This window comes from Piliocolobus tephrosceles, chromosome 10 (genome assembly GCF_002776525.5).
Source record: "Piliocolobus tephrosceles isolate RC106 chromosome 10, ASM277652v3, whole genome shotgun sequence".
NCBI lineage: Eukaryota > Metazoa > Chordata > Mammalia > Primates > Cercopithecidae > Piliocolobus > Piliocolobus tephrosceles.
This window is the reverse complement of record NC_045443.1, coordinates 78,590,527-78,603,412: the sequence shown is the minus strand read 5'-3', so window position 1 is coordinate 78,603,412 and position 12,886 is coordinate 78,590,527. Positions and strand designations below refer to the sequence as shown.

The following is a 12,886-nucleotide window of genomic DNA, read 5'->3' as shown; positions in this document are numbered from 1 at the left end:
CAAAAATAGATCTACTGTGTTTAGGATTTAATAGTAAGTTTCTGAACTTTAACAAATAATTTTTTTTTTTGTACTAGCTCATTTACTTTTAAAAACATAATTCCTTTATAGTGATCTTAAATCACAAGAAAAATAATCCTGTAAATGCCACCATGCACTGCACTGACAGTTCTTTTCTTCCAAAATTGTGCTTCCTGTCTGACCTCTATAACAATATAGTGTTTTATTTGGGGATCGTACAGCTGAGGATAAGGAAGTTCTGGCTGTTCTTTTTGTTTTGGCACATGAATTACCATATTTTAATGAAACCATTATCTTTTTGTTTTCCCTTTTTAAATTATGATTGTAACACCTCTGTTTCTCTATCTAAGGGTAAAAAAGAAATTGAAAAATTCAATCAATAATCCAGATGTTTTTAATCTTCTTATGGATGAGTTACTGTGAACATAATACATCTGGGTGAATGACAATGTGGCTTTTATACAGATTTAGAAACAAATAGAGACGACTCTTCTCTCTAAACTTGACAAGACCAAATTTCCTTCATGAGAACATTAAATATTTACATTATTATACTCCAAAGCAAGAGATTCATGCTTTGGTGGGGCTGAACAGGAACAATTCTTTACTAAAATGCTCCTATGAGGGGTGGAGGGTGCTAATCTGTTTTTGTATTTTCTACAGATTAGTTCTCAGTTTAGAATATTAGATATTATTTGAATCAGATATCAAAGAATGCCTTTTTAATGAAATAAGGAGGATGTTAGTCACTAAAATCTGTTGGTACTAATACAAGTTGCACTAGAGTAACAATAATAATGTGTGATGGTTAATTTTAGGTGTCAACTTGACTGAATTAAGGAATATCTAGCAACCTGGTAAAGCATTATTTTTGCTTGTGTCTGTGAAGATGTTTCCAGAAGAGACTAATATGTGAGTCTGAGTGGAGAAGATGAGAAGATCTTTCCTCAGTGCGAGTGGGCATCCAAAAAGGCAAGACCAGAAAGAACAAGGACAGAGGAAAGGTGAATGTGTGCACCCATCTGCTGAAGTTGGAATACATTATTCTCCTATCCCTGGACAACAACTCTAGGCTCCCCTATCTTTGGAGTCGAGAACTTACACAAGTAGTCCCTGAGTTCTCAAGCCTTTGGTCTTGAACTAAGAGTGACATCATTCATTGCCTTCCCTCATTCTGAGGCCTTTGGACTTGGACTGAGCAATGCTACCAGAATTCCAGGGTCTCCAGCTTGCAGATGGCCTGTTACAGGACTTCTCAGCCTCCGTAATCATGTCAGCCAACCTCTCTAACAAGTCTCCTCTCATATATCTGTGTCTATATCTACAAATTCTGTCTCTCTGGAGAACCCTGGTTAACAAAACATGGTCATATAAGTGAACTGACTGCAGAGTCCCTTCTTACAACTCAAGTTATAGGAACTCCTTAATTTTTATTCATACGTTTTAGTTACTTAACATATCCCTTACTAATTTCAAATTACACATCACAGTTTCTAAGCAGCTCATTTGTACACATATATCAATGTAATCAGAGAGCAAATTCATGAATTCTTCCTATAAATATGAATTTATATGAAAGTCTCATAAAAGTGTGCAAGTATGTAAAAAATATCAACTTCTAAGTCCATAACAAGAAAAAGGGACCCTGTAGAAAACTTGAAATTTGAAATAAAGCTAAGTATTCTTTGGCTAAAGCTAACCTTCTCTTAAACATTAACACGTGTTTACTAGCACACTTCTTGTGGAAATGCACCACCACCTAGCTGACATACAAAACTAGGAAACTCATGAATGCTCTTGAAATACCAGATGCTTTTATTTTTGTAAGAGTTCATAACAACTCATAACATATTTGCCCTTTCCCCCTGGAATCAAGCATCAATTTGATAGCACCTAAAGAAAGAATGGTTGAAATTTTATTTTATTTTATTTATTTTTTTCACTGTCTTACTCTGTCGCCCAGGCTGGAGTGCAGTGGCGCGATCTCGGCTCATTGCAACCTCCACCTCCCGGATTCAAGCGATTCTCTTGCCTCAGCCTCCCAAGTAATTGGGATTGCATGCACACACTACCATGCCTGGCTAATTTTTTTGTATTTTAGTAGGGATGGAGTTTCACCATGTTGGTCAGGCTGGTCTTGAACTCCTGACCTCGTGATCTGCCCACTTTGGCCTCCCAAAGTGCTAGGACTACAGACTTGAACTACCGCGCCCAGACCTTCAGTATCGTTTTATAACTACTTATCACAACACACAACTTTAAAAATGATAAATTAAATTTTTTCTATGCAAATGAATAGAGATCCTAACTAGTTTCCTGTTAGTAGCCGACCTCTTCATCACCTGTAATGAAATTATTTTACAAAGCACAAAACAATCTAGCAATCTAGCTACTAGCTACCTATCTACCCATCCACATGTATCTGTGTAGTTCAATAGGACAGAATACCAAACAAAAGTTGTAAAATCAAACGGGGTGAGGATAATGGAAATGGAAAGAATCAGTCATTTTATTAGTAAAATCCACATGTTTTCCATGGCAATTAACAGTCACTCCAACTTGATTACAGTGACAGCACATTGACACATATGGCTGTTAATTCCCTTGAAACAATACATTAAAGAAAAATTGCAAATTCTCATGGAACTCAGTACCCACCAGGGACCTCATATGCTTCTGTCACAGGCTTCAGTGAGCTTTTTTGTAAGCCTGAATACGCTAACTACATACATCCACACAGGCTATTATGTACAAAAGTGTCTATAAGAAAAAGTAAAATAATTTTATAATTTTATTTGTGAATGTGCTAGTTTTCATCAGTGAGTTTTGGCACAATCACTTTGAAGAGGGAAAAACAGAACTCTTCTGCAAGCGTTTGTGTCAGGTCACGTTTGTGTGGGAAGTAATGCCCCCATTTTGACCAAATAAGAGAAATTATCTGAAAGGTGACAAAACGTTTTCCAGTTCATGACCAAGAAAATAACTGTTAAAATTTTCCTGCCTAATAGAGGATACATAAATACTAAACATTCTTGCAGATGCAATAATTCTTCACTTGTTTTTATGTATTTCTACACATAGCATTGATTGTTCTTGAAATTCATTCTTATACTTTGTATTTTCTAAGGAGTTACAAATCTGAGTTTAAATACGTAATTTTCCCCTTAGTAAATAAAACTGGAGGGAATAGAAAGTTGCTTTCTGATTTTCATCTTATGTAAGGAAAGTGTCCTCTGCTCTGATTATTCATTTTATATTTCATATTAAAAAGGATGTAGAAAACATTTTTTCTTTTTTTCTTTTTTGTGTTTTTGAGACAGAGTCTTGCTCTGTTGCCCAGGCTGGAGTGCAATGATAGGATCTCAGCTCACTGCACCCTCCGCCTCCCAGGTTCAAGCAATTCTCAGTCTCCTGGGTAGCTGAGATTACAGGCATGCTCCATCACGCCCGGCGAGTTTTTGGTATTTTAAGTAGAGATGGGGCTTCACCATGTTGACCAGGCTGGTCTCAAACTCCTGACCTCAAGTGATCTGCCCGTTTTGGCCTCCCAAAGTGCAGGAATTACAGGCGTGAGCCACCATGCCCAGCCAGAAAACACATTTTTAAAGAACAATAGTTGAGGACAAAATATAAAAAGTATAATTTCTCAGAATCAAACATTTCTGAATTATCAAACACTGAATTTGAGGTTTAGTCGTTCAGTTAATTGTTTACATGAAAATCATTTTTACAATCAGAGCTAATTTTTTGCAAAGTATTCTTACTAATTTTTAACCCAAATTTGATATTCTGCCCCAGATGCAGAGAAGGTGAGAATACTGAAAACATGTATATAGAAAGGTTGATCTAGTTCATTAAACTAAGCGGGACTGAACTAAAATATGTACATTTGAAGGTTGTAGGGCTCCCATGTCTCATAGCTGCTTTCAGTGGGTCAAATTTTTTTAAATCTCTATACCTGGTAAGGAGGTAAATGGCTTCTAGACAATGTACCTGCTCTCATATATATAGCCACCCCTCAAAAGAAGAAGCAGAAAGAGTTATTGTTGTAGTGGTTGTCTGCTTATTCCAAAGTTTATAGTTGATCCATTTAATATGAAAATTTGTTTCCCAGGGAACACTTAGTAGGAGGACTATAGAGAATAAACAAAATAAATTAAATGAATAAATTACATATATAATGACAATTGTTTTGAAGAAAAATAAATTTATCTGCCTTTAATGCTAGGCAGAATATATGGCAGAATATATTAGATATTATAGAACACAAGAAAGTGGCCAGAGAGTCCTATGAAAGGAACAGGGCTTCATAAAAGGACTCTGGGAGCAGTGTGCAGGGTGTATCAAAAAGCAGAGAGAATAGAGATGAGTGATTAGGAAACTTTAAATCAGGACAGAGGATGATGCAGCTGCCAGAGCTCAAAGGCAAGGGGAATACTGAAGGTGGAATGAGCCCAACAGACACTTCAAAGGAAAATCTGAGACTTAGTAACTTACCAGATATAAGAAACAAAGAAGAGAAGATAAAGAGGTCTTTAGTGCTTTATACCTAGGGACCAAGAGAATGGTGGCATCAATGTCACTTATGAAGACATTATTAATAACAATTAAAAAATTGCTTATTTTTACTGAAACCTGAACCACTCGAATCCTGAGTTTGCGTCTGATCTGCTGGTCATCGCTCAAAAGTTTTCTCCAATCCTTGCAGCATTTTGGAACATTTCTTTAATATTTATGTGCATGCTAGGAAAATGCTCACCAGTTTGCCACCAATGGTCTAAGACGGGTACTCTGAAGACATTTCTGGACCATTCCAGGGTCTCTACATCACATCGTTCTCCAGCCACAAATAATGTTTTGAACCTGAATATGAGACAGTGAATTCAAATTATTCCTGGAAAATAAATCAAAATAATTGTATTTACATTTTAAAAACATTGTTTAATCACATTCATTATGTCAGAGGAATACAGCCATATAACCAATACATCAGACTGTATAACGATGAGAGTCATCTCTTGTTTGGGCTCAAATGTAACCAAATACACATCACAGAATTGGAGGGAGGTACTTCCAAAGTAGAATTCACAGCTAGCACTTTTCAGTTTTTAAAAGAGCAATTGAGTTGATCTCTGTAATCGATCTATCATGTTGATCTAATGATCAAAGATAAAATATATTTCACCTTAACATTATCCTGGCTAATTTTAGCTCCAAATTTATTTGCTGAATTCCAAGTAAGGGTATACACAAAAAATACATACATAAGTATCGGCTAAGGCAGCAAATATTCTTATAAATATGAATTTTTTCCTTCTTGTGAGCTCCTCTGATAAAAATTACTTTAATTTCAAGTACATATTTTTCCTATTCCAAGGACATATATAGGAGAAACAGCTAGTGAAGTAGTAAATGCCATTGTGGCCTTGGAAGTCAAAAAGGTTCTTTAGTCAAAAGGAATACAAGAGCACTAATAGATGAAGGAGAATAAGCATTTTTGGCAGAAAGCACCATACTGCAGAAAGGAAAAAATGAAATAGAAAAATACAATTGTGTTGACCCAATTAGTGGTTCATTGAGAGCATGGGTGTTTTGATTTTTGTTTTTGTTTTTTTCCATTTTCAAACGCCCTCATGACCTGTTTCTATATATAAAGTGTGTGTGTGTGTGTGTGTGTGTGTGTGAGTTAATTCATTTATCATCAAAGTAAAACACAAACAGTTGACAAACAAAAACCTGTCTACTGATCCTGAACAATGTAGTATATTTTACTATTCCCTTAATTTTTCATATCATTTCATAAAGATTCATGGAGATTCAAATACTTCTACTCCTATGTTTCAATAACATTCTGTTTCTGTCTTTGCTATAAACATGTATCTCATTCTAGAATTTTTTTTTTTTTTTTTTTTTTTTTTTTTTTTTTTCCACACTGCACTATGAGCTCCTTAGGAACATGTATCCTTATAACTCCGAGACCAATCAAAGTACATGAATTTTTAGGTATTTAAACATTTCTAGATGCTCAGAATGATAAAGGGCAGAGGTGGGGAGTTAGCAAAATTAACACCGGTTTGACTTATTCTTCTAAGTAAAAGAGGAGGCATGTTGGTTTCTAAGAGTGTGGAAATTGAGAAAAAACAGTGACCTAAGGAGAGCAAAATTCTGGAATTACTATTCTAGGATATTTTCAGTGCACAACATAAATGTGAAGAGACTTGAGAACAGCCAGTTGTTTTTTATGGACTCAATCAGTGACCTGGGAGGCTAACCAGGGGTAGCACAGATTGGGGTGTGATACAAGGGGTGGGAAATCAATGCTGGAAAAGCTGCCTGGAAACTCTAGAATAGGCAGGAATTATAGGAAGCAAGGCAGCAATAACCAGAATAAAAGAAAACTACAAGGAAAAATAGTGAGGCAAATGGCTAGAAGTCACATAAGAAAAAGTTTGATGACAATGAAAGCAAGGTGAGAAAAACAGGGTGTCGTCATAGACAGAAAGCAATTTCAAACTTAGAGATCTTGAAAACCTGTCTGTTCTGAAGGATGATAGTATTTATGGTAGCTGAAGTCTAACAGTGGAAGACACAGAGGGAAATAAGAGTATTTTGATAGAAGGATTCTCTTCAAGATAGTATTAAAAATCACTCAAGGATCACAGCAGTGGAGAGTAAAAAGAAAGTCTGTGACTTGTTGATTAAATAGGCTAAAGGGAGGTCTGAAAAGTGGGGAGATGGTTTACAAAGAGAGAGCATGAACTTCAATAGAAGATGGGCCACAAAACAAACAAAATTGTCAAGTTCTCCTGTTACCAATTTTACTTTAACATCTTCCCTAACTTTTATAGATAATCTTGGCCCTGAAGGTGCATTTGACCACAGTAGTGAGAAAAAAGTAACAGTTTAATTATTCTACAGAAAATAGAGGTTATAAACAGCTATTGAAAATACACAATAATTAATTTTTGAGTATAAATGAATCACTGATAAATGATGTCTATATGTGAAGTGCAATCACCTAGAATTGTTCATGGTAATTTTCATCTATAGAAGATGATACCTTTATATCTATAAGGGTGTCAGAAGAGGTTTTAGTTAAATTGTGATAAAATATCCAATGTGTTATTACTAGATCCACACTAGTTTTCTGAGAAAAGAAAAAAAAATCATCTGCTAATATAAAGATATTCAGAGAGTAAAATTATCTTATTACTTTTTTTTTGCAATAATGTAGTTGGAGCCATGAGGATGAACTAAATTGGTGATACAGTTAGGATATCTGTTCCCTCCAAATCTCATGATGAAATGTAACCCCCACCCCCAGTGTTGAAGGTGGGGCCTAATGGAGAGTCTTGGTGTCCTCCCCATGGTAATAAGTGAGTTCTCACTTACTCTACTTGTTCACATGATAGCTGGTTTAAAAAGCCAGGCACCTCGTCTCCTCCCTCTTGCTTCCTCTCTTGCCATGTGAGATGCCTGCTCTCCCTGAGTCTTCCACCATGATTGTAAGCTTTCTGAGGGCTCACCAGAAGCAGATGTGGCACTGTGCTTCTTGTACAGTCTGCAGACCCATGAACCGAAATAAATCTCTTTTCTTTATAAATTATCCAGCCTCAGGTATTCCTTATAACAATGAAAAATGGGCTAATACTATTGGTATGGTTCAATGGAAATATAATCTGAGCTACAAATCCAAGAAATATATCTAGTTTAAAATTTTCTAGTAGCCACATTCAGAGAAAAAAGAAGAATAAGGTCAAATTAGCTCTAATAATATATTTTGTTAAAATACATATATCTCAAATGTTATTATTTCAACATGCAATGAATATGAAAATTACTTGTGAGATCTTCCAGTCTTTTTTTAATACCAAATCTCAAATTGGGTTTGCCACATTTCAAGAGCTCAATAGCCACGTGAGGGTATTTCAAGAGTTCAATAACCACATGAGGCCAGAGGCTACCATATGGGACAGTATAGAGGCAGACCGTGACTTTCTGAAGAAGCAACAGAATTCTTACACTGGCCTGGATGAAGAAAAATTGTAATTCAATACTATGTATTCAATTCCTGCTCAAATCATTATGCGGATAACATATTCTGACATGGATCTGTATGCATGCACATGTGTGGGTATGCAAGTGTCACGGAATGCAGTTAAGACAATCTACTAAATGTTTTATAAGTAAACTGTTATCTCAACAGATTTCCAAAATTTAAAGTATGATTGGTTAATAATTAGGCATTGTTATAGGACTTCACATAGTGGTACAATCCAGTGTCAAAAATAATATTTGAGTAGCTGCCCACTTGTATATTTCTCAACTGCATATTCAAAATTATCTAGGAGCAGTTCTTTAGCACAATAAACGCCAAAGGTAAAATTTACATGTCCTGATATAGACACAGAAGCATTATTTTAAATTTCAGATAGGAGAATAACCTATTACTAGTCTTTGTTAATAAATTATTTGAATAATTTTTGTGAGTACCCACTAACAGGATGCAATGCTGCTAGGGTAATCTTTAAGCCTTTGAGAACAAGGAAGGGGGATAAAAAGTAAGGGCGAAAATGGGAGAGCAAGGAAGAGAATGAGTAAGAGGCAGAGACTAGGAAAAAAAAAAAAGCACACAATTTTTTGACAAACTACATATACATTTGCAATTTGAGATAAAATTTAAGTAATCAAATGTATGTATTTGTAATCTGAGATTAAAATTTGATGATCAAAATGACCTCATCTGAGATAATTGTTATAGCAGAATGAAAACATTGTTTAAACATTAAATTATTAAAGTAGGTTAAAGTATAATAAAGATCAGTGTAAAGTTTTAATGTTTAAAATGAGGTTGACTTCTCCGAGAAAACACCAAATGGCGGCTGACGCTGGTGCAGTCGGGGGGATGCCGGAGGCCCGGGTGGCCCTGGGATGGGGAACCGCGGTGGCTTCCGCGGAGGTTTTGGCAGTGGCATCCTGGGCCGGGGTCGCGGCCGTGGACAGGGACGGGGCCGAGGCCGGGGAGCTCACGGAGGCAAGGACGAGGGTAAGGAGTGGATGCCCGTCATCAAGCTGGGCCGCTTGGTCAAGGACATGAAGATCAAGTCCTTGGAGGAGATCTACGTCTTCTCCGTACCCATTAAGGAATCTGAGATCATTGACTTTTTCTTAAGAGCCTCTCTCAAAGGTAAGATTTTGAAGATTATGCTGGTGCAGAAGCAGACACGTGCTGGCCAGCGCACCAGGTTCAAGGCTTTGTTGCTATCGCGGACTACAATGGCCACGTTGGCCTGGGTGTTAAGCACTCCAAGGAGGTGGCCACCGCCATCCGTGGGGTAGTAATCCTGGCCAAACTTTCCACTGTCCCCGTGCGCAGAGGCTACTGGGGGAACAAGATCGACAAGCCCCACACCGTCCCTTGCAAGGTGACAGGCTGCTGCGGCTCTGTGCTGGTGCGCCTCATCCCTGCACCCAGGGGCATTGGCATCGTCTCAGCGCCTGTGCCCAAGAAGCTGCTCATGATGGCTGGTATCCATGACTGCTACACCTCAGCCCGGGGCTGCACTGCCACCCTGGGCAACTTCGCCAAGGCCAGCTTTGATGCCATCTCTAAGACCTACAGCTATCTGACCCCTGACCTCTGGAAGGAAACTGTATTTACCAAGTCTCCCTTTCAGGAATTCACTGACCACCATGTCAAGACCCACACCAGAGTCTCCATGCAGTGGACCCAAGCTCCAGCTGTGGCTACAACATAGGGTTTTTATACAAGAAAAATAAAATGAAGTAAGCCGGTTACTGTCTAAAAAATAATAATAATAATAAAAATGAGGTGGACACACCTGTAACTTTAAATGCTATGTAAAAACAAGACAAAATGAAAAATATAAAGGCCATAATGTTGATAATCTTAGGACTGAAAAATAGGGTCATGTTTTTAATCATATGTTATTCAAACACTTTTCTGATATTTTAGAAAACTGTGATGAAATACATTACGCATTTAGATAACACATTAAAATTTATAAAATGATAGGTTTGGCTGATCCCAGCAGTGTAGGAAAAGAGCAGCCAAAACGAATAATGTTATAGGTATTAATACCACATTTCCAATGCCTGTTAAGCCATAAATTAGTTTAAAGAACTCTAGATGGTTCAAATGCCCATGTCTTTGGCTTATATATGAAATTAGAGATTGAGAATTTCAAAAATATTCACTATTGAAAACGTAATGTACAACATTGTCAATTAAAAAATTAAAATACAGAATTTTAGCAAACCAAGGGACAGCTGATATCTTGACATTACCAGCATTTTTGCAAGTTGTAATATTTTTGGCTATTCCCCATCCTCCACCACATACACTACAATTAATCTAAGTAATTGATTATAATAATAAACCATTCATTAGCACTGAGCTCTTATTTGATGGCAAATTTGACTATTATATATTTTAAAACATAGTATTTATTATTATGTTTTTGTAGTATATTCCTATTGTTTTTGTTCCTAAACTTGTTTACTGCTATTTTTAATATCATTATTATAGCAATCGTCATGCTGGCACTAATAAATTGAAAGGTACAATATTTCACAATGGATGATAAAAGTGGCTTCTTCTCTGAAAGTCAGAAAAATCCCTTTCATTTCCATTAAAATCACTTTACTATGTATTGAATGCAAAGGAAAAATAGTGAGATCATTAGTGGTTTAGAAAAATGTCAAAGTAATACGGATGACTTCTTTCGCTAAATATGCCAGAAACTATCCATTTATTTTTGTATTAAAATTCCTCAAACTATAAAAAAGTTATTGTTATTTTATCAATTACAGACTGCTAATTGTATAATACTAAGGAACATAAACAGAATACAAATCTAACTAAAATTTAGAAACAAGATATAATTGATGAAACAATAAAATCTCATAAATATTTAATCAAATATAATTTAACTCTCAATTCCTTTTAGTAAACAAAACTATACTAAGTGATTCGCTCTTTTTGTAACCATGATAATAATTGAAACAACAAATCTTAGTATAAATCTATATTTTATAGTTGTCCTAGGCATCAGGTATATTCTTATGGTTTCAAAGAAGTATGATACTTCTTTGAAACTTTTGTAAAAAAAAAAAAAAAAGAAAAAAAATAGTAACCTTTTCAACAGTTAAATTCTTCATTAATGACTTGACATTATTTTATTAATGATACAAAGGAATAAATGCCTACAGTGGAAAATTCATAAATATATTTTGTGTAAACATGCATTTTAAAAAGTTAAAATTAGACATTTTTGTAGAGTAATCTGGGCCATCTGGATGGTAAATTTACCTAAGTTAATTATATATGCTCTAGATCGGACTGTACAATATAGTAGCTACTAGCCACATGTGGCCATTTAAGTTTTTTTTGTTTTTTGTTTTTTTTTTTTTTAAGAAGGAGTCTCGCTCTGTTGCCCAGGCTGGAGAGCAGTAGCGCGATGTCGGCTCACTGCAAGCTCCACCTCCCAGGTTCACGTCATTCTCCTGCCTCAGCTTCCCTAGTGGCTGGGACTACAGGTGCCCACCACCACACTTGGCTAATTTTTTGTATTTTTAGTAAAGACAGAGTTTCACCATGTTAGCCAGGATGAGTCTCCATCTTCTGACCTTGTGATCCGTCTGCCTGGCCTCCCTTAAAATTTCAATTAGTTAAAATTTAAAAAAAAAAAGTACAATATAAATTTCTCAGTAATACTAATCTAATTCAAGAGTTTAATAATCACATATGCCTATCATATTGCAGAGATCAGTTTATTGGAGTGCTGTCCTAGATTATCATTGACTATTAAGTGTCTAGATAATTTTTGATGATGGTAACACATGGAAAGGTTTATCTACTTTAAAATCTATAATACTATAAACTAAACAAAATAGTAATATCCAGAATAGAAGAAAAGGAGAGGAGAGAAAATGAATGGGCATGAGACCTATGCACCTTTCCCTAATTTTATATAAAACTGAACACAACTCAAGACTCAAATGAAGCTGAAAATTAAGCAAAAAGGGAAATGGAAAAATGATAATGCTGTCAAATTAATTTTAGTCAAAAATAGAAACGAGTAAAACGCTAAAGACATATCTGATGAAGAATTTTCAGTGAATAAAGTGAGGCCAAAAGAAAAATGAAAGTGAATATTTCCTTCAAGGTCCATAAACTACCAAACAAGCAAAAATTACTCTTCACTTGTGCCAACAGATGTTAAATTAAAATAGATTATTTCGGTGATGCCTCATCGACTTCTGCTTCACATGACAGATTATCATTATTTTTTGTCATCAATATCCCTATGGTTATCTTCATTTTCCCTACATTCAATTTTCTTCTATTTGCTGCCCATTAGAATTCACTTTTAAAATGTAAAAATGCTAGTGTTAATATTACACATGTATTTGACTCTTCTGTCAATGGCTGACTAGCATTTTGCCCAGCAATGTCTCTCTCTCTCGCATCTCTCTATCTCTCTTTTTCTCAAGCACAACCCTTTATCTCTCTCTTTTTCTCAAGTACAACCAAACTGGAAAAAATATAAAAATGAAGTCTCTTTTGAATGCATCAGAGAACTCAAAGGTAATAGCACTTAAGACATCAAAAGCCCAAAGAGAAAATATGTAGAGACATAAGACTGCTTGTCTTACTGCTTTTCTTCTTGGGACACTTGTTAATTGGAAACAGTAATTGAAGTGCTGATAAACTGAACAAAAACTATGTGGCTGACTGACAGGCGTTGAAACTAAATGGTAAATCCAGTCATAATAATTTCTTGGGAAAGGAAAATCGAAATTTAAAATTCACAATGGAAAAAAGGTGACATAAAACACCCGG

At 35.7% G+C, this 12,886-nt stretch overlaps 1 protein-coding gene and 1 pseudogene across 1 annotated transcript in view; one reads left to right on the top strand and one right to left on the bottom strand.

Annotated features, from left to right (window-relative positions):
- Window positions 1-12,886, bottom strand: part of ACSS3 (acyl-CoA synthetase short chain family member 3) — a 172,777-nt gene that overhangs the window by 51,459 nt on the left and 108,432 nt on the right. Inside the window, exon 9 of the mRNA XM_023203172.3 lies at window positions 4,781-4,884. Within this exon, the coding sequence (XP_023058940.1) occupies window positions 4,781-4,884 (104 nt within the window). The remainder of the gene's footprint in view (window positions 1-4,780; window positions 4,885-12,886) is intronic.
- LOC111536815 lies at window positions 8,897-9,779 on the top strand (annotated as a pseudogene).